The sequence below is a fragment of the Camelina sativa genome, chromosome 16, assembly GCF_030686135.1.
Source record: "Camelina sativa cultivar CO46 ecotype springtype chromosome 16, ASM3068613v1".
Taxonomy (NCBI): domain Eukaryota; kingdom Viridiplantae; phylum Streptophyta; class Magnoliopsida; order Brassicales; family Brassicaceae; genus Camelina; species Camelina sativa.
In genome coordinates this window covers 2,964,926-2,986,423 of record NC_141895.1, presented here as the reverse complement: position 1 = coordinate 2,986,423, position 21,498 = coordinate 2,964,926, and the positions used below count along the sequence as shown (strand labels likewise).

Sequence of the window (21,498 nt, the reverse complement as noted above, 5' to 3'; positions counted from 1 at the left end):
ATACTACTCAGTTCAAATTTGATACTTTTTGTGTTGATTGAGCAGCCTGCCCAAAGTGGCAATACATTAGCTCAATTAAATATACTTACACCTGCCATAAACTCCTTAAACCAATGAGACTATATTATTAGTATTTTTTATTTTTCCCTGGACTTATCTTTTATTTAGAATTATTCATCTATTATTTTTATTAGGGATCCATAAAATAAAAATCCAAAATTTTAACATATAAATGCTTTCATTAAATATTTGATTGCATGAATGAAGAGTTATTCTCATTACTTTAGATTTACATAAACAAGAAACGATGGCCAGCTTATGTTAAAAGTTGTAATGAATGGATAACGTATCTCACCGCAGCAGCTTTGGCATATGTATCATTCCGCTACATTATCGACGCACAAAAGAAATATGGCTCCCAATTTCATCGAGTTGATTTTATGGAGATACTTTTCACATTTTTTGAAGACTTTACTTCTATTGACCCATTTATCTGCATTGCTTTGGCATATCGATATACATGTGCAAGCAGTGTTCATTTGCACTAGGACCATACTAAATTTACATAAAAAAATAGTTTATTTTAAAACCTAAAATAATTTTTTAAAAAAATATATATAATTAGCGCCTATTTTTCAAAAATTGAACAGGAACTACAGTGCAGGTAAATCATCCATTGGTCTGCATATCTAAGCTCATTTTTTCCACTAAATAAAAGAAGTAATATTAAATCAAATTCGGAAGAAAGATAAGAGTTCTTTAATAAATTGGAGAAATAGAAATCGAATATCCAAAAGTCACCGGAACGATTTGGGGACATCAGCAATCATAAATAGCAATTCCTTGTTATGAGATTTGATAAATAAATAACTGTAAAATAAATATTTACATAACTGTAATAAATATTTACATAACAAATCTAGACAGATAAAGGAGTTGCCGAACCGACATAATGGAATTGTATTCACCATGTTGATATAGAATAATTTATCTTATCAATTAAAAATAAAATAAAAAGAGTACAGAGGATTATTTACGGTATTTTCATAATTATTTTGATATACTTAATCACCAAAATAATTGCATTTTCTCAATGAAAATTAGTTTTTTTTTTATTTTTTTTTTTGGTTACTTTGGTTAATTAATGGTTTGTGGCCTCGTTTCTTAGTTGCCAAAAGAATAATAAATAAAAAAAATTCGTAAGTCTTACAAGTTACAACAATACAAATCAAAGGGGAATCAATAGCTATGCTCAATTGTCAATCCTCAATAACAAAACCATCAACGGCACGCATATTCGACGAACTCCGGCCGATTACTCTACGTCGGGGGAATAGAACAGTATACAATGCAATAGGTATCAACCCGTCTTCCTTCTAAATCCTAACTCATGTTGTCCCAATCTTCTCCGACCATCAAAAAAAAACCGTAACACCCGAAGAGATACTCATATTTGCGAGATCTCAGTCAGCTACATTTTACGTTTGATCCAATGAAAACAAGTTATTAAGTCGGATACGGTCCAACATATCCAACTAGGGTTCATCATAGAGGCATGCATGTCTATCGCCTCTTATATAACAAAGAAGGGTGCATTCTGATGTATTGATCACATATATTATACCGGATCACCCAGATAATTACACGTTGAAACCTATGTGATCAATACATCCAATGCGCAGAGATGATTAGGACTTGATGATTCTTGACTTGTATAGAAAGGAAAAAAAGATTAGAACAGAGCAGCTTCATACTTGGTTTTTGAAATAGGAATGGATAAGGGGAGAGTTCTTATTATAGCTTAGAATATGCACAGTTGTTACAGCGACATATGATCACTTTGCTCTGCTTTTCCCTTTTCCCTTTTCCCTTTTCCCTCTCATCTCCTCTGTTTCTTCATTATATACTTTACAAAACAGAGCAAATTCTTAACTTTTTTCGGACATAGGAATTGGAGAAGAAGAAATGGTGAATCAAACCTTTCCAGATGCCATCATTATAAGCGTAATCCAACTACCAAAAGTTCAGCATTCTTACTTAATTGTAAAGGAAATAGAACAAAGCTTCACATGACGATACAAAAAACATAAGTAACCACTTCATTACAAAACCAGCTAACGTTTTGATATAGATCATACGTGAAAGTAAGACCAAGTCATTCCCTCTAACGGTGTTTGCGCTTTTCAGGACCAATAATCTTGGCAAGCCATTCTGGCTTGTATATGAAGCAATGAGTTGTGCTATCAACCATGAACAACTTCATTCTGGCTTGTCAGGACCAATAATCTTTTAGTATCTTGTTTCTTCTCACAAAGAGAAATTAAATAGTGTCTCTCATCTATCAACCATGAACAACTTCTTCGGCATGTCCAAAGGAAAAACAGGTAAGATCTCTCTTCCTTGCTCGAAATCACTTGTATTGGGTATGTGAATTCCTGCTGTTTCGTAATCGTGTTTATTTAGGTGTGCGTTCGCAGGTGCTAAGACATGCGTGTTCTAGAACATGGACGATTACCCAATCCCTAAAGATATTAAGCCTAATTTGATTTATTCAAATATTCGATCAGCTCTAGAGAGAATGAGTTATCATTGTACGGATTTGGAAATCATGGCTTACGGTGTGAAGATAAAGCAAGAGGACGTCGTGTTAGAAGAATGGTTTGACGCGCCGGAATATGGTACCACACACACAACTGTAAACGACTTGTCCTTAACTTGTTCTTTACTACTCTCTACTCTCCTCTTTTCTTTTACTTAAAGCATTAAAGTGAAGTAAAGAATTGATGCGAAGTAAGTATTGTGAAGTAAAGAATAAAGTTTGGGGCCGACGGTCTATTTCCCGATGAGAACTATTGTATCGAGTCAGATAGAGCCCAAACTTTGACATCTATCTATATATCTCCGAAAAATAAGTTTGAAGGCTAATTCTTCCTGAATCAAAAGTTCAAAACATGTATCTCCCCGAATTAATAGTTCAAGATCTATTAACCCACAAACCCAAGTTATGTTGGTTTCTTGTTTGTTATACCGACTATATAGAACATAAACCAAAGAAAACCAGCTTTTGACCCAATTCTAATTTAAACTCAATTAAAACCCAAACAATATTTCACGTCCTCTGTTCCGTTCGACTCTCATCAGAATCCGAGACTGAGCAAATCATGATCACCGGCATGAAAAACCCCACGAATCTGATCTCCGATTTCGCTTCTCAAAGACTATGTAGATCATATAACTCTTAGTTGTCATACCTCCCCCCGGATTCGTTCTCATTTCCTATCAAATGGCGTCTTCAAATTCGCTCATGGACAGCTTGTTCCAGCGAAGCCTCGAGGATCTCATCAAAGGTATATGTCTCCAGCTACACGGAGATTCCTCTTTCATATCTAAATCCCTAGACGAAATCTGCCGCGAGATCAAATCGACGGATCTCTCCACGAAATCCATCGCGTTACAAAAACAAAAACAAGAAAAATTCTCAAATTTACTTTTAACACAAATCAGACAAATAAGAACAATTCCCAGATTTTATAATCCTAATCTCTAAATTGATTAACTGTAGAGAGTGCCACATTGTAAACAGTGAGAAAGCTAGCTTAATAGATCTCAGAAGCATCAGGAGTTACGCTACTCAGGAAAAAATACTTTGTCGATTTCTTCGGAGAAGAGTTCACCGTCGCCGTGACGTCGGATTCTTCCGTCATCGGCCACGACGTACTCTTTCACAACCGCTTCTCCTCTCACCCTCTCGTCGTTGGCGTCGGCGTTCAGTGGACACCACCTGGTTATTACTCCGACTTCGATTCTTCATTATGTGGTTACTACGATCCTCCGGCGGATACTCTTCAGCTTTGCGTTGGTAATCGATGTATTATCATCCAGCTCTCTCATTGTAATCGATTAACCGTAGAGACATGGTTTAGGTTTTAATTGGGTTTAAGTTAGAATTGGGTCAAAATCTGGTTTTCTTTGGTTTATGTTCTATAATCGTCGGTATAACAAACAAGAAACCAACATAACTCGGGTTTGTGGGTTAATAGATTTCGAACTATTAATTCGGGGAGATACATGTTTTAAACTTTTGATTCGGGGAGAATTAGCCTTTGAACCTTTTTTCCGGAGATATATAAATAGAGGTCAAAGTTTGGGCTCTATCTGACTCGATACAATAGTTATCATGGGGAAATAGACCGTCATAAAAATAAAATATGTGAAGAAAGAAATATGCTATGTAATATGAGTCATGTAATATTCGTTAAGAGATGTACTATAAATATGAAAGCTTGGTGAAGATAAATCTTCATAAGTTTGAGTGTCTAAAATCCTAAGAGTCCTTTGAGGCTTTGAGTGTTTAATAAAATAAAGTTTCCACTAAATTTGAATCGATTCATTTTTTTTTGTTTCGAACCCAATTCTTGAAGTTTCAGTTTTCTACTTTCGAATTCCTCTGTTCGGATCCAATTATAGTCGTTTCGTTATTGGTTTGTTTTTCTCTTTCCCAAAAATTTTCGTTTTCTTCTTCTTTGTAAACGTCATCAAGAAACACAAACACACACAAGCCTATCTCCTATATTTACGCATACAAATTTCTATATACACACAAACACAAGTCAGATGGTGATCCATAACCCATCTGATTCGAAGATGTTATCTTAATCCTATTTTCATGTTGTTCCAAAACCAAATACCATTTACTTGATTCTCGCCTTCCATGATTATCATTAGGTATTGCTATCATTATCTATAATCGAATCCCTTCTCAAGATATAGGGAAATGGTATATGGTTTTGGAACGACTTGAAAAGATGATGTCTTTTTATATGTGTCCTAAACAGAATCCACTATTAGTCATAAATGTTAACAGCTTCGAAATTACTAGTGATTCCATAATTTTGCATTTGCCGAATCCACTAATACTTTTTTTTTGCATTTTCCGAATGGTGATCCCATAATTTTTAATTGTATGATTAAGATAACATCTTCGAATCAGATGCTTTCATTTGAGGAGAAAAAAAATGAAATTACTATCAAAATAAATTATTAGAAATTAGAGGGACATAATTTTATGGACTTTTCTTACATGGTATAACTTTTTTTTTTAGGATGTCAAGCAATAATAATTGAAACTTACGTATCTTGTGTGTTGTTCATGTTGTGTATTTGTGTTTATGTATAGAGACTTGTGTTCGTGTTTATATATATAGAAGTTAGGCGTGTGTGTGTTTGTGTTTCTCAATGACATTTATATAGAAGTAAAAAAAAAACTAAAAAGTTTTGGAAAGAGAGAAACAAATAAAAAACAGAACGAGCATAATTGAATTCGAAACTAGGGGAGGAATTCAAAGAAACTGAAACATCAAGAATTGGGTTTGAAACAAAACAAATGAATCGATTCAAATTTAGTGGAGAATCTCGTCCTCTCTTCCGGTGGACGAAATCATTTGGAGGCAAGCAATGAGAATAGCATTCCCTACGCAGCCATGTGGTGAGCACAAAGCGAACTATTCTTTCGCCTTTTACTAAAGAATACCGTGTGCTCTCCACACTAAGTGGCATACGCCTATTTTTGGAGGGATCGATCTTCGGGTCGACCCAAAAAAAAAAAAAAAAAAAAAAAGAATAGCATTCCCTTGTCATACGTTGCATATTTCCACAAACAGTCACCCACGGTGTGTCGTGATGCATTATGACAATAATTGACTCGCTAGTGAATTGTATTGTTTATCACCAGTAAGACGTACATATATGTCTTTATTCAAGTTTCATGTTTAGTCGATCCATCTTGCTTTTAACAAGATCGACAAGATAGAATATGAATCAGTTTAGAGAGCTTTTTCATATAGGATTGTTGTAGTGTGTGGAAAATTCAATAAAATGATAAATTCTTGCAACTAATTATTCGGGTTTAAAAAAATCTTAAAAATTCAACATAGATAAATAGTAAATCTTAAAGCAATGTTTGGGTTAAGGAGTCGTCTTCCAAAAGAGCTGGAATACAAGTGGAATATAAAACGAAAACACACCAGAAAAATAACAATACTATTAGGAAACCAAAGGCCAAAGCCTCAACAGGATTTAATGGAACCACGTATGGGGAGAGCAACATACATCCCACACCATATATGGCTGAGATGACCAAACATTGTGACACACATCCGGTCCTCAATAGACGCTCTCACTGCAATGTCTGCTAAGCCAATCATAAGGTAAAGGTAGAACTAGAAGAAACCAAACACATTGATAAACCGGTCGAGATCAAAAGCCCTGTTGACCTTTATTCTGAAAACAGAGTATATATGAGAGCAAGAGGAAAGAAGAAGAACAGAGAATGATTAACAATTTTCTCTTTTACTCAAAACACAACTTCTATATTATGAAAACTGATAAACACAACTTCAAGCCAACGTCTTATATCGGACTTAACCGACATGACCGAAACAAAGCAAACAATTATAAGAGTTGTAATTCTTCACTCCTCTAAAGACACCACAATTAATGTATGAAACTAATAAATCTAAGTAAAAACATTACTAAGAAACTCAACTCTCTTCCAACAAGTCCCTTGTATAGAAAATATGAAATATTAGCAATGTGAATGAGGTGATGAGCATATGCATTACTATTTACTAGACTCCCGAAGGCCGAAGTCATCCTGCCATCAGTGCCATGCATGCATTTACCCAAAATTAAGACGTGTATAAGAATCAAACGAAGCTTACTTCTAAACTTAAATATAAACAGAAGACACTCACTTCAGAATGAATCTTAGTCCACGTTTCCACATCTCTAGCTAGTCCTATTTTTTGAGCATGTCTCTTCCATCTACAATTAATGGTTTGTTGCCTCATTTCTTAGTTGCTAAAAGAAGAAAAACACAAGCAACATTCTTAAGTCTTACAAGTTACAACAATACAAATCAAAGCTATGGGTCAGAGGACAAACCCGGATCATTACGTTCAAACCTATCACCTATGCTTGAGCATGAAATAATATTCTCCTTTGGTCGGTATGTTTGCAAAACTTATACAAAGCTTGAGGAGCAGAGAGACTTGTATATATATCATCAAGACGTACGTGAGCTTGGGTGACAACTTATAAGAGATAGGATTTTGGAAATGAATTATCAATATCGACTTAATTAAGGGTGTATATAAATGAATTATCAATTGCTTATTATTCGTTGATGTTTTTTTTTTTTTGGTAGAATTATTATTCGTTGATGTAAACTGAGTTATTCTTATTTCTTAATTATTTGTTAAAAAGCTCTTCTTATTATTTACTATTTTACCCCTCGGGTTAAGTTGATGTAATATATAAGTTGATGTAAGCTACGACGTCGTTTGGAATGTACTATAAACAGTAAAAACGATCGCAGTATTTGTTTGTTATCAAGAAAATAATCAAAATTCTTCAGTCAAAGATTCAGAGAAAGAAGAAAAAGTTGGAAAGTCCCGCCCAAAATTGTTGACGAAGAAGATGGCCGATCCGGAGGAATCTAACAAAATTTGCGATGAATCTTCGCCGGAGGTTCCAGTTACTGAGAAATCCACGGCGGCGGAGTCTTCATCTACTCGAGAAACAACGATCAACAATCCACTTTGTGTTTTGAATCAGGTTGATCCGTCAACAACACCATTCGATTCAAGATCGAACCAGAATCCTTCGAGATCGTCAATAAGAACGATCGATGCTCCTGGGAGTTCGAATCCGGCGACGACGGAGATATCTTTTGCAATGAAGAATCAACGCATCGTAAAATTCCGAGAAGTGGCTCCTGGAAATGGAATGTCTCTGCAAGAACTCGTCACTTTCCTCGAACGCTTTGATTGGGATGTAAACGTAGCCTTAAACAACTTTTGGGACCCCCAGCAAGCTCCTCCACCACAGTCGTCGTATTCTTTTGACGAGGATTATGATCACGATGATGTTGATGATGATGATGATATTCAGGTGATGATTGATCAGTCGGTTTCACTGGACCGGATTGCTGACGCTTGTATCCCGGTGACTGAGGGAGATGATATATCGACGGCTTTGGCTGCGGAGAGGATGAGTCACAGAGGTCCGCCTCTTCCACCGTTACATTTACCGTCGTCACTATCTTCACTTGGCAACTATCAAATCGGGAGCTCTTCTTCATCTTCTCGGTATAATTTTTCATTTTATTTTCTTGATTTAGGGTTTAGTTGTGATTTCTTGATTTAGGGTTTTTAATTTTCATACCCCTTTTGTCTACTTGTACAGTTTGATGGGCGATGACGTGCATGACACGGGAGAATTACACGATGTACCTATAACGTCTTCATCTCAAGTGCAGGTACTAATCTTCTCTTTCTCTGCCTAAATTGTGCTGTGTTCTCAAAAATAGAACACTTTAGTGCAGATTTTGAATCTTAGTTTAATCTCTAGATGGGTCTTTGCTCTGGTTTTTCTCTGTTTTCTTAAAGAACGTTTTATAAAGTAGGGGACGTTTCTATGTAGATGCACACAGATTTGTGTATGCTTTATGATGAAGGAACTGTTTACATTTTTCTCCATTCAGATTCAGGAAAGTAGCAAGAGTTCTGCTCAGATCAGGGAAGACCCTCCTCCGCCATATAAGGTTGACAGAATCTGCAATGAAATTGGAGTGTGTCGTTCTGAAGCACTCTATTACCTCCAAGGATTCGATTGGGATTTGGCTTCTGCGATGGAGGCTTGCCGGAAAAAAACATTGCCTTACCCTAAATCTTTGCCAGGAGTTTCTGTGAATGAGGTATCCGTGGCGGCGGTGGCGCCAATTACATCGAGGCCAGTGGTGATGAGCTCACGTCGGATTTCGAATGCGTTGCGGATTCAGCCAGAGCAACTTCCGCCAAAGGAAGATGAAACAAATGATGAAAAGATCAAAAATGTCTGCCATGTCACTGGAGCGCCTCCATCAGTCGCAGAGGCTTACCTCAATCGCTACAAATGGCATGTAAATAATGCCGTCAACTCTTTAATGGACGAGTGCTTCGAAGATTCGAATCCGCAGCGTATCTCAGAGGATGATCATTCGACTTCACAGTTTCAAGCTTCAGGGAGCTCTTCTTCCAGGTGACTCTTCCCATATATACTTACTTAGTACGAGTCTCTCTCTCTGCTGTTACTTCGATATCTCTGAACATCCATATCTGAGAATCTTTTTATTTTTCCACCATTCACTTTAGTTTCATGAACGTTGTTGACCCGACCGAGACAGAAGAGTCACTCAAAAAAGCTACTGATGAAGGTGTCCCCGTAGCTATTCCTCCATTGGCATCGTCTCAAGTGGATGTAACTTTTCTTCTCTTCCTCTGCACTATTTTAGTATAGTCTTTGCTACTTTCTCCAACTCTGTTAGCCTGCAAGCTTAGCTTAAAAATAGAACCTGGCAAGGAAAGCATAGAGATGTTAGTTTTATCACCTGATGGTGTTACTTTGGATTGACCTTGTCTGTTATCTTCATTTCCTCTTCTGAGCAATTGAGTTTTTGTCATCATAATATTGTCAGGAAAAATTGAAGGGTAAGGCTGACGAGGAAGATTCAAGCACGGAGAAAATTATGATAACTATCATATTTCACGATAAGAAAGAGGCAACTATTCCTTTTAGACCAGACCAAACTGTCAGAGACATCCACAATGAAATTGAAGTGCGAAGACCATATGACAGGAGCGACTACATTCTCATGTCTACAAATTTTGACGACTGCAAGGATTTGGATACAACGATCGAAAAAGTTTCTAAAGGTTCTACAACTTTCATTCAGGTCTACCGTGACTAGCTTTGGTTTTATACAGTTTACAGAGGGATATGGAGGGGGAGAGAGAGATAGATGTATATGACTTTGGATTCTTGCCTTGAGTAGAAAGGAAAAATTAAAAAAAAACAGAACAGAGCAGCTTCATACTTGGTTTTTTTTGAAATAGGAATAGATAAGGAGAGAGTTCTTATTGCTTTGGTTTATGTACAGTTGTTACTGGGATATATATAAAACATAGAGACAACTGAAACGACTGTTGTTCTTTTTATTTTAACTTCCAAATCCTATTTGTCTAATCTCACGAGCCTTTTTGGTTGCCATTTCTAGTTTTCTTCTATTTCTCTTCATCACAATCTTCTCTTTTCACCTATGTAACTTATCCATCAAAAGTTAAATCACGACTCTTCTTATTTAGTTTTCTCTAATATATCAAGTTTGAGTTTCATATTTACTATCTCTGCGATTTGGCAATAATATAGATGTTCATTGTTTCATCCTCTGTTAGTCCTCATCTCTTTTATTTCACTTATGTTTTGAGTTTTAAGTTGTTGATTGACAACAATAAAATTCAGCTTTCTCTAGGGTTGTATATTATTGGAAATTGTCTTCTGAACATTAATGCCATGAATGGTTGTGGGTGTTCTTAAATGATTCTTAAGTTATATTTTTTGGTTTTCAGTTTTTGATTTTTGGATTTTTAGTTTTTTTTTTTTTTTTTTTTTTTTTGTAATAGAATTTGATATTTGGTTGTTTTAAAAATATTTGAGATAGAAAAAAAATGAATGAATAGGTATCTAGAGTTTTTCTTAAAATTTCTAGTTATATGGATTCTAGTTTTTTTGTTAATATTTGTAAAAAAACCATCTTTGAGATAATCCATTTAATGTAAAATCTGTTTATTTAATGTAAAATCTTGAATGAAGAAAAAATCGGTTTTGAAAAACCAAAATCCAAAAACTATTCTAGAATCTACTACTGTTCAATTCAAATTCTAATTATTAATTTTAAATAAAAAAAAAGATTAATTATGAAAGTATTTGTGTTGATTTTATTCGTTAGCGCAAATAAAACGGTCTCTTCTTGCTTTTGGTACTGTTATTTTACCCTAACCGATGTCGTTTTATATTTTATCTACTATACCAAAACGACGCAGTCGCATAAACAAAATTCATATCATCTAGTTATTTACCATTTTACCCCTCACGTTTAGTTGATATAAACTGAGTTACACGACGTCGTTTGCCCCTGCACTATACTAAAAACGAAGCAGAGTGTTTTACTTCTTTGGAAAAAAGAAAAAAAAAAAAATTCTGATTGTAAAGTGCCGCCCAAATCGGTGACTTCGATGGCTGATACGGCGGATTTGAACCGAATCTGCAATGATCTTGGAGTCCCTCGAGAGGAAGCTCTCTATTACTTAGAAGGATTAGACTGGAATTTTGCTTCGGCGTTTGAAGCTTGCCGCGTCAAAACCCTGCCTTTCGTCCGCCTCTTCCGTCGTTACATTTACCGTCTTCAGTTGGCTATCAAATCGGAAGCTCTTCTTCTTCTTTTGGGTAACTTTTTCATTTTCTTGTGATTTCTTGATTTAGGGTTTAAGTTGAGAAGAATCTTACTTTTTTTCCTTCTACTTGTGTAGTTTGATGGGCTTTGATATGCCTGAGTTACACGATGTGCCTATAACGTCTTCGTCTCAAGTGCAGGTCGAGGAAGATTCAAGCACGGAGGCCGCACAAGCTGCGCCGAATATTATTACAATGACGATCACACTTCTCGATGGGAAAGAGGCAAAGCTACCTTTTAGATTCGATCAAACCGTCAGAGACATCCGCAATGCCATTGACGTGCTAAGACCAGATGCCAGCAGAGACTATGATCTCATTTCTGCAGATAACGTCGAGGATTTAAATACAACGGTCGAAAAAATTGCTAAAGGTTCTACAAGTTTGGTGCAGGTCCATCGTGACTAGCTTTGGTGGAGAGAGAGAGAGAGAGAGAGAGAGAGATGACTTTAGAAAGGCTTGTTGCCTTGTGTAAAAAGGTAAATAGAACAGAGCAGTTTCATACTTGCTTTTTAAAATAGGAATGGGTAAGGAGAGAGTTCTTATAGCTTTGGTTTTGTACAGTTGTTACTGCGATATATGAAACATAGAGACAACTGAAACAACTGATTGTTCCTTTTTATCACTTTGCTCTGCTTTTCTCTCTCATCTCCTGTGTTTCTTCGTAATACTTTACAAGACAGAGCAAATTCTTACTTTTTTTGGGACAGAGGAATTGGAGAAGAAGCAATGGTGAATCCAACCTTTCCAGACGCCATCATTATAAATTTATAAGATTTATCCAACTAGCAAAAGTTTAGTATTCTTACTTTATTGAAAAGGAAATAGAACAAAGCTTCAGATGACGATACAAAAAACATAAGGAACCACTAACCAGCAACGTTTTGATATAGACGATTCAAAGATTAGACGTAAAACCAAGTCATTCCCTCTAACGGTGTTTGTTCTAGAGGAAGACCACAAAGCCCTGCATTCCCATCAAAGGAGGATTTAGATTGCCCAATAATTTGTGTTCCTTTCGGTATTTCACCTTTGAGTTGGTTATGAGACACATTTATGTAGGCCAAAAACGAGAGGCTCCCTAATCCATTAGGAATAGTCTCTGAGAGTTTGTTGTTTCTTGAAAGGTCTAATGACTCGAGCTCCGTAAGATTTTCCAAAGACAGAGGAATTTGGCCTGTAAATACGTTGTTCGATAAGTTGAGCGCAATCAATCCCTTCAAGAGACCAACAGATTCAGGAATTTGTCCTTCAAATCTGTTTCCTGAAAAATCAATGGCGCCATATAGAGTGAGCACTTTCATTTGCTCCATAAATAGACCTTTGTTTTGCAAATCTATAACATCTTCATAAATATAGTAAACATTCTTGTCAGCTTCCTTGCTGTATACCATATATAAACTCCCATCTTCATTCATCTTGAGAGATAATGCTTCCCAATTCATAAAGTAACTTGCTGGAAAACTTCCACCAAAATTGTTATGTGATATATCAAGTATCCGCAGCTCGGGAAACCCTAGAGGTCCTTGATTATAAGGAGACATAGGACCATAGAATTTGTTTGAACTGAGGGTAAGAACTTGCAAATTCGGTAACACCTTGAGCCAAAAAGGAAATGTGTCTTTGATAATGTTGTTGTCAACGCTTAGAAACTGAAGACAAGATCAATTTACAAGAGACCTTGGAAGCTGTCCCGTTAGTTTATTGTAGCCAATGTCAAGTGTCTGTATAGAGACACCATCATAAAACATGTCTGGGATACTTCCTTCCAATTTGTTCTTCTGGAGTTTCACTACCCTAAAGTTACTTAGGCATTGACCGGTGAAGTTGTTGTAGGATAGAATAAGAAGCGTGAAAGAGCTGTGGTTGCATGTTGAAAGCGGTATGTTCCCAATGAAACTATTGTTTCATGCATTCAAGAAGTTGATAAAGCGTGATGGATTAGGAAATGGTCCATGAAAATGATTTGATGCCAAGCTTAATATATGCACCCATGAATATACTAAAACCTCTGCTAAAGAGCCTTCGAAACCGTTGATAGCATTATCAGCGAGCCTCACCACGATCAGATGCGGAAGGGTCCAGAACCACTTAGGAAATTTCCCTTTAATTTTATTGTGAGAAATGTCAATAAGCTCCAAGTTATGAAGGGTCTACAAGAAATTTGGGAATTGGCCTATTTCACAACTTGACAAGACTAATCTCTCCATGTTCAGTTGGAAATGTGAATATGAACAAAAACTAGCTGGTGATATACTATTACCAGAAAGATCAACATTAACAAAGATTCAAGAGAAGAAAACAAGTTTAAGTCAATCGGGTAACTTATATTTAGGAAAGAAAGATCATGAAGAATTATGTTATCTTAACTAAGAGATAAAGAAGATGGGTCTATCACTAAAAGTCTTTGGTAGAAAATTATGTCTAAAGAGCCAGTCAACCAGATCAAGGAAGTAAAATCTACAGGTATAATTTTGTTATATTTTAGATCAGTTTGAACCACCTATCACACTCAATAGTGTTACTGTTAGAGAACTGACATTACTCTGTCTACGGATTGGAGAAAGACTTGGCCAAGCTTTCAAGGACATTAAATTTGATTTGATTTGGAGAAAAAACATTAGTCAAATTTCAAACCGTTGACTTGGTAAAGAGTGTGACACATTATATTTGAAGTGAAGTGAAACTTAAAAAAAAAATGATCGATTCACCACCACGCACATACATTATAGACAACATAACATAAGATAAAAGATACAAAAGGAAGAAAAAAAACACACGGAACCGATTCACTACACAACCTATCAACTACTTGGAAAACATTCAAAGATCAAAACGACCAAACCGAAAATATTCTAACGGTTTCTGATCTTATCTCGACCAATTAGCTTGACAAGCCACATCGGCTTGTATGAAGCAATGATTTGTGCTATTGCTAATCCAAACAACAATCCAGGCCCATATCCTATAACTACTGCTTTCCAGCTCAACACTTCTTCCTCTTCTTCTTTGTCTTGTTCTTTAGGTTGTTGTGCTGGTGGTGCATTAATGCCAATGCAAGTTTCCTCCAAAGGAAGACCACAAAGCCCTGCATTCCCTTCAAAGGAGGATTTTGGCTGTCCAGTGATTTGTGTCCCTTGTGGTATTTCACCAGTGAGTTGGTTATGAGACACATTTATGTACGCCATAAACGAGAGGGTCTTGAGTCCATTGGGAATGGTCCCTGAGAGTTGGTTTCTTGACAGGTCTAGTGACTCGAGCTCTGTAACATTGACCAAAGAAAGAGGAATATGGCCTGTGAATGCGTTGTTTGATAAGTTGAGCGCGATCAATGTCTTTAAGAGACCAATGGATTCAGGAATCAATCCTTCAAGTCTGTTTCCAGAAAAATCAATGGTGCTGTAGAAAGTAAGGACTTTGCCCTGTTCCATGAATAGACCTTTGTATTGCAAATCTATAGTATCTTCGTAACTATAGTAACCATCTTTGGAAGTTTCCTTTTTGTATCCCATATATAAACTCCCATCTTTATTCCTCTCAAGTGAAGTTGCTTTCCAGTTAACAAAGTAACTTGGTGACAAGCTTCCAGTAAAGTTGTTATCTGCTACTTCAAGTACCCGCAGCTCAGGAAACGCGAGAGGACCATGATCAGGAGAAGATATAGGGCCATAGAACTTGTTTGAACGTAGGGTAAGGACTTGCAAATTGGGTAAAGCCTTGAGCCAGAAAGGAAATTTGTCTATGATTCGGTTGTGGTCTACACTTAAAAACTGTAGAGATGAACAATTTAGTAGAGACATTGGAAGCTTCCCGGTTAGTCGATTGTAGCCAATATCAAGTGCGCGCAGAGAGGCACCAGCGTAGAACATGTCCGGAAGACTTCCTTCCAAGTTGTTCTTCCGAAGATTCACGTCCGTGAATTTACTCAGACATTGAGGCACTGGACCGGTGAAGTTGTTGTAGGAGAGATCAAGAACAGTGAGAGAGGGTTGGTTGCAGATTGAAAGTGGTATGTCCCCTGTGAAACTATTGTTCCGTGCAGATAACGCATTGATTGAGAGTGGTAGAATTGGTATTGCTCCTTCAAAACGGTTGAAAGCCAACACTAATACCTGCACTGATGAATTTACTAAAACTTTCGTCGATCCTTCAAACCCATCGAAAGAATTGTTACCAAGATTCACTAAGCTCAGACGAGGAAGGTTCCATAACCACTGAGGGATTTTGCCTTTGATTATATTTCTTGAAATGTCTATATGCTCCAATTTCTGAAAGGTTCCTAAGATGTTTGGGAACTTACTGAGGCCGCAGCGTGACAAGAGCAAAGTATCCAAGTTCATTTTGATGTTGGAATATGAACTTATACTTGTAGCTAATAAGCTATTACCTGAAAGATCAAGTCTCAGCAAAGATTTGAGAGTGAAGAAGAGCCTTAAGTCAATTTGGTAGCTTATGTTTAGGAATGAAAGGTCGAGATATTGGAGGGTGGTGAACTTTGAGATAGGCTTTAGGATTTTTCCTTCAAAATGGTTATTCCCAAGGAACAAGGTTTCAAGCTGAGATGAAGCAGAGGAGTTGGGAAATATAATTGGATCTGTGAAACGGTTTCCACGGAGATTCAGATATGACAAGGAAGGCATAGTGAGAAGAGAAGAAGGTATGGCTCCAGAGAAGTTATTACTGGAAAGGTCCAAAATTGAGAGGTTGGCTAGATTCCATACAAGTGGAAAACTACCGGTCAGCTCGTTCTTGTCAAGGTACAACAAGGTTAACATGCTTAGGTTACTAAATGATGAAGGAACTTGGCCAATGAAGCCGTTAGAGGAAAGACCCAAGATCTCTAATTTGCTAAGATTGCCTAATCCGGAAGGAAGTGAAGACGAGGTGAAATTGTTCAAAGAGAGATCAAGGTAACGAAGCTGATGCAAGCCAAAAAGGCTACTGCTGGGTTTAAGAGTTGAGAAGTGATTACTGGAAAGGTCTAAAAGCAAGAGTTTGGTTAGATTCCGTATAAGTGGGAAACTACCGGTGAGCTCATTTCGGGAAAGTTCTAAAAAGGAGAGCAGGCTTAAGTTACTAAAGGAGGAAGGAACTTGACCTATGAAGCCATTAGAGGAAAGAGATAAAACCTCTAATTTGTTGAGATTTCCGAACTCGTAAGGGAGTGAAGAGGAAGTGAAGTTGTTGTAAGAGAGATTGAGGTAACGAAGGTGATGCAACCCGAAGAGACTACTGTTGGGGTTCAGAGTTCCACTGAGACAACCACTTGGTATCTGTAGCTTCACGATCTCACCTGTCGTGTTATCGCACCGGACTCCATTGAAGTAGTCAGTTTGGTTGCAACCGGTGGAATCAAACTCGTTCTTGAACTGCGTAAGGGATTGAATATGGTTGGGAGGACGGCAAGCAACAAGACCAACAACAGGATCGTCTAACATAAAGATGCTTGACACAGAGACTCGACAGAGTAAGAGTATCGAGAGAAAACTCAAAAGCAGATGTGAACCCGACATTATGGCCATCGCAAAAACTTTCAAGATGAAAAATCTTCTTTGTGGAAAGAGATGTAGAGGTGGTTTTGGCAGTGAAGATGTCACTTATCTTATAGATAGATAGATACATACATACATTTTCACCGATTATAAGTCCTCAAGTCTTGCCGTCTTGGTACTGGCGTTTACAAGAAGTCTTCCTAGTGATATCTTGACCTAAAAGTAAATAATTTTTTAAGAATTCTTCCTGGGAGAAGGGAGAAAGACATTCGTCAAATTTTAAACTGATAACGCTTATTTTAATGGTTAAAAGAAGGAAAGATAATCAAACCGGTGTATATGGTCTTTTCCCAAAAAGAACGCAACACTACAGAAAACAAAGTTCGGGAATGCAAAAGTTTGTAATCCTGCTGGATATCACAAGGGTGTTTTTATAAAAACGTTTGAGCAAAGATTGGTGGTCTCAACAAGAAGTCAGCAAAGGAAATATCAAAGCCAAAAGCAGAGTGAAGAAAATAACTAACACGTATGGGAATATAATCCCGATCAGCTCTGATGTAATAAATCTTGACGAGTCCTGTTGTAAGTGAGGGTGAGACGATCGTATTATTTTACTGGAAGATAATCTCAAAACAACACTGCAAATTCTGGGGGAAGCGAATTTCAATCAGAACAAAATGTGAATGCAATTATTAGTAATCCTGCTGGAAATTACAGGTAATGTTTATTATAAAACCGTTGAGCAAAGATTGGTGGTCTCAACATGAAGCCAGCAAAGGAAACTGATTCAGTATCCCTTCAGAGTCTAAACACACTCTTCTTCAAGGTATAGATATTCAAACCCAGATCAAAGCAAAATGAGGAAGCGACAAGGATTGGTCTATTTAGCGGCTTCAAGTGCAGATGCTCCAGAGATAATCTCGATAAGCTCTGTTGTAATGGAAGCTTGACGAGTCCTGTTGTAAGTGAGGGTGAGACGGTCAAGCATTTCTCCTGCGTTTCTGCTGGAGCTGTCCATGGCAGACATTCTTGCTCCCATCTCACTACATGCATTCTCCAAAACCGCATTGAACATCACCTGGTAGAGTTCACGTAAACAGCCAAGATGTTCTGTTTTTATCTTTGCTGAAATGTCATAAACAAAAGTTAAGCTTTTGATTTTACTTACACAAGAGAACTGGAACTCGGCTAGATTCTGCAATATTTCTCCCTTTGTTTCACCACCTTCAATCTCATATGAGTCGAGGTCACCAAGTTTTCCTCCAATTTCAGACTCCTTCTCAATGATCTTTCAATGCAAAAAACACACATATCTGATTTCGTTTATTGTTAAAGCAGACTAAGCACAAATCATAGTCCTGAGACATTTGCCAGTTGTAACTTACCTCTGGGGACAAAACAGTGGACACAGTTGGTAGAAATGCGACAACAGAATGGAACTTGTTGTAGACAATGCGCAAAGCATCAAATTCAACGTTCTTCAGGATGTCATCTGCTAGAACTGACACCTGAAGAAGCAAGTAAACATAAGGAACACTAAAGACAACAATTACATAGCTCAAGAACAAATGGATTGGGGAGAGCAAGTTATACACCTAACTATTAGCAACTATGGCCTACCTGAGCATAATTGAGTGGGTTCTTATTCAGCTCTGTCACGGAGAGGACAATGTCGTTCTTTGAGTCACGAAACATTATAGCCTTTGCTTTCTCTCCGACAATAACAAACTGAACTTCCTTTTCAGGACCTGAAATGATACAAAAATTAATTTCAGATATGGTAACTTAGGAAAACCAAATTACCGAACCATCAATAGTGCTTTCAAAACATACCAGAATTCAATTTGTACAGAGCCCTGCTCACTTTAACAACAGTGGAGTTAATTCCACCACAGAGACCCTTGTCAGAAGAGAGAGTGACCACCACACTCTTCTTTACATCAATGCCTGTTTTTTCCATCAAGTAATGCTAGAAATCAGAAACACCTTTAAAAGAATATCACAGAGATAGCACAAGGATGGATATCCAAGGATATCGTAAGAGCAAAAAAATTGTTCGTCATCATCAATATTCAACACCAATGCAACCTATGAGATGATCATTGATTCTAAGCATAAAGCGAATAAAAAAGAACTAATCTTTATTGACAACCATACTGGGATTATCTCCTAGAAGTGCAGTAAATGGCTGCCAAAGTCCACGAGAGTTCTCAGCTCTGCCTTGAACTGCTCTAAGCTTGGAAGCAGCAACCATCTTCATTGCCTTTGTGATCTTTTGGATGTTCTTAACACTCTTCATACGGTTACGCACTGCACAGAGAGATACATGAACAAGCAATTCATAGTGATTAGAACATCTTAGATTCTTATAACAACAATTCAAACTAGGCAAAACGAATCTCCAATGATCAGCTGAGACTTACCCACTTGAGTAGAGATAGATCGAAGTCCAAGAAGTCCTTCCTCCCTACAAATCAAATACAGGTTAAGTCCTCATCATCCAATATCTCATCAAATCAACACACAACAACAAGATTAATCTGGGTAGATGTTGGCAAAATCAAACGCCGACAGGTGGAAGCTGATTAAATCTGGAAAGGTTATGCACATAAAGATATCGAGCTATAATACTAGAGCTACCGAATCAAACAAACCAATTCGATTGTTTCTCGTCTATTCGAAATTCAAAGAAATGAGAAATGCTCTAACCCTAAAACAGATCATTTCATCAAAACTAACCAAAAAAAAAAAAAACAACGACTCAAATCAAACCAAACGGATTTCAAATTCAGAAGACTATCAACGAAGAACATTGAAATGCTGTGCTTATACGCAAGCGTAAGAACGAAGGGGAGGGAAAAGAGATCTCACTGGTCTGAAGAGAGAGGAGATCGGGTTGGAGCAATTGGGCGTGGAGCGAGTGGACGAGCAGCGATTGAAGGGAGGACACGCCTCCCTTCGCGACGGAAAACAGCCATTGCCATTGATTCAAAAGGATTGATCGACAAAACCTAGCTCCGGCGAAACTTCTCAGATCGGATTATAGATGGGATTCGAGAGAAATGACTGCTATTGCCGAATCCAAGGGCTTCTTCTTTATTTCTCCACAGACTACAGTGTTTCACACGACGTCGTTTCCAACTTTTTTACCAAATTTTCCCCTGAAATTAATTGGGCCTCGTAGAGCCTGATACAAATACTTCTTTGATCCATCTTTTAAGGCCCAAATGTTGACTTGGCACTGCATTTCCTCAGTTTACCAGGTCACCAGTTTCTTTTTGTTTTTTTCTTCCACTTGGAAACAATCAATAAACAAATAAATGCGAGTTGTTTTGGTAAGGGAAGAAACTCATAAATGTAATACTTTAAAATTCAAAGATAAGATAAAGTTTTGACCAAACTATTCATTATTGAAAGGCCCACTTATTTTATTTTGTTTTGTATCTAATTATGTAACTAAATACTACATTTTAATCCGTGGTACACCGCTAGACAATTTTTTAAAAAAATAATAATATTTTTATTTTTTTTTATTTTTTATATTTAGTTTGTTTTGTTTAAGTAAATAATATTTTTGTTTGGATTGTCAATTATTAGAACAATAATAGAGGAAATAAATAAATAAATATGTAATTTATAAGCTATTGTCGGATTAACTCTCAATTTTACCAATGATTTAATTGTTTTACAAAGTTTTAGTTAAATTACTCTCATTTAATATGTCTAATATTCTTATATTAGTGGTATTGACCAAATAATTAAAGGAAGATTTAACCCGTGTTTCAAAACCGAATTAATAATATTTTATATTTATACTAATGTTATTTCAAAATATCATGTTAATAACATGTCCCGCTATATAACAACAAAGCGTCATATTAGTGGTTTAACTCGTGTTTCAAAACTGCATATTAGTGGTTTTGGTTGTGTGTTGTGTTTTGTTTGTGAAGTTGATATTTATACATGGAAAATGCTTGATGAGCAAAGAGTTTACGATCTATAGCAATAAAAGAGAGATTTTAGTGTTTTCCTATTTGAGTTGATAACATTATCGCATAATAGTATTCAGTTTCTTAACACGAATATTTTATATTAAATGTTTGTCTTGAGGCTAAAGTTAAATATACCCGATTATTGAGTTTCTAAAGTTGGGTTCTCGTTTTTATGAACTTTATTAACGTTATAATAATTATTGTGATTGTAATCATTTGTTACTCAAACTCGACTGTGTTATTTAAATTTAAGAGATCATACAATCTCTAAAGATCTATTAAAATAGGTTTTTAGATTTTTATGGGATTAAAAATTTAATGCGTAGAGTTGTTTTTGGAAAAATTGAAATGTATAGATGTTGTCAAGCTATTTATGGCAATAAATGTATCAAATTAGGTCGATTTAAATAGTTACATTAAATGAGTTTCCAGGAATTGTTATTTTAGGAGGTTAATGTTGTAAATAAAACAAATTAAATAAGCAAAACTTAAAGGGCATAACACAAAATATACTTCAAAAATCAGATTCTCCTAATTATTATCTAGGATTTAACCCGCGGTACACCGCAGAATAATCTTTTATATATAATATAATTTAGTTTTTTATAGTTTTTAATTTGATATTAAAATTAGAATTTTGATTTCGATTTTTTTTATAATTTGACCTGTAATATATGTGTAATATA

General features: G+C 36.4%; 3 protein-coding genes, 1 non-coding gene and 2 pseudogenes across 5 annotated transcripts; 3 read left to right on the top strand and 3 right to left on the bottom strand.

The window, feature by feature from the left end:
- Window positions 1-3,283: 3,283 nt before the first annotated feature.
- LOC104753296 (uncharacterized) lies at window positions 3,284-3,930 on the top strand. The gene is made up of 2 exons (XM_087492472.1): window positions 3,284-3,347; window positions 3,668-3,930. The coding sequence occupies exons 1-2, from the start codon at window positions 3,284-3,286 to the stop codon at window positions 3,928-3,930; spliced, it is 327 nt and encodes a 108-aa protein (XP_087348598.1).
- Window positions 3,931-5,476: 1,546 nt separating this feature from the next.
- LOC147925068 (U5 spliceosomal RNA) lies at window positions 5,477-5,592 on the top strand. The gene has a single exon (XR_015585595.1). It is a non-coding gene; the product is annotated as a U5 spliceosomal RNA (small nuclear RNA).
- A 1,750-nt stretch (window positions 5,593-7,342) lies between these two features.
- Window positions 7,343-10,062, top strand: LOC104753295 (uncharacterized). The gene is made up of 5 exons (XM_010475567.3): window positions 7,343-8,147; window positions 8,245-8,317; window positions 8,543-9,078; window positions 9,192-9,297; window positions 9,515-10,062. The coding sequence occupies exons 1-5, from the start codon at window positions 7,477-7,479 to the stop codon at window positions 9,785-9,787; spliced, it is 1,659 nt and encodes a 552-aa protein (XP_010473869.1). The 5' UTR covers window positions 7,343-7,476; the 3' UTR covers window positions 9,788-10,062.
- A 2,171-nt stretch (window positions 10,063-12,233) lies between these two features.
- On the bottom strand, window positions 12,234-13,919 carry LOC104753294 (receptor like protein 27 pseudogene; annotated as a pseudogene).
- Window positions 13,920-13,972: 53 nt separating this feature from the next.
- LOC104753293 (receptor-like protein 39 pseudogene) lies at window positions 13,973-16,978 on the bottom strand (annotated as a pseudogene). Its single transcript, XR_015584512.1, has one exon. The product of XR_015584512.1 is annotated as a receptor-like protein 39 pseudogene (transcript).
- Window positions 16,979-17,465: 487 nt separating this feature from the next.
- On the bottom strand, window positions 17,466-20,009 carry LOC104749563 (ATP synthase subunit gamma, mitochondrial). Its single transcript, XM_010471216.3, has 8 exons — window positions 19,692-20,009; window positions 19,244-19,287; window positions 18,978-19,130; window positions 18,654-18,767; window positions 18,441-18,568; window positions 18,206-18,328; window positions 17,989-18,108; window positions 17,466-17,898 (listed from the first exon to the last, which is right to left on the bottom strand). The coding sequence occupies exons 1-8, from the start codon at window positions 19,802-19,804 to the stop codon at window positions 17,701-17,703; spliced, it is 993 nt and encodes a 330-aa protein (XP_010469518.2). The 5' UTR covers window positions 19,805-20,009; the 3' UTR covers window positions 17,466-17,700.
- Window positions 20,010-21,498: the final 1,489 nt, after the last annotated feature.

Excerpts from the sequence above, each read along its gene's own strand:
- LOC104753296 (XM_087492472.1), top strand. The coding sequence starts at position 3,284 with ATGGCGTCTTCAAATTCGCTCATGGACAGCTTGTTCCAGCGAAGCCTC. Across the intron at positions 3,348-3,667 it reads CCTCGAGGATCTCATCAAAG|AGTTCACCGTCGCCGTGACG; the intron begins GTATATGTCTCC and ends TCTTCGGAGAAG.
- LOC104753295 (XM_010475567.3), top strand. The coding sequence starts at position 7,477 with ATGGCCGATCCGGAGGAATCTAACAAAATTTGCGATGAATCTTCGCCG. Across the intron at positions 8,318-8,542 it reads CGTCTTCATCTCAAGTGCAG|ATTCAGGAAAGTAGCAAGAG; the intron begins GTACTAATCTTC and ends TTCTCCATTCAG. Across the intron at positions 9,298-9,514 it reads TGGCATCGTCTCAAGTGGAT|GAAAAATTGAAGGGTAAGGC; the intron begins GTAACTTTTCTT and ends TAATATTGTCAG.
- LOC104749563 (XM_010471216.3), bottom strand. The coding sequence starts at position 19,804 with ATGGCAATGGCTGTTTTCCGTCGCGAAGGGAGGCGTGTCCTCCCTTCA. Across the intron at positions 19,288-19,691 it reads TCTCCTCTCTCTTCAGACCA|GGAGGAAGGACTTCTTGGAC; the intron begins GTGAGATCTCTT and ends TTTGATTTGTAG. Across the intron at positions 19,131-19,243 it reads ATCTATCTCTACTCAAGTGG|TGCGTAACCGTATGAAGAGT; the intron begins GTAAGTCTCAGC and ends CTCTCTGTGCAG.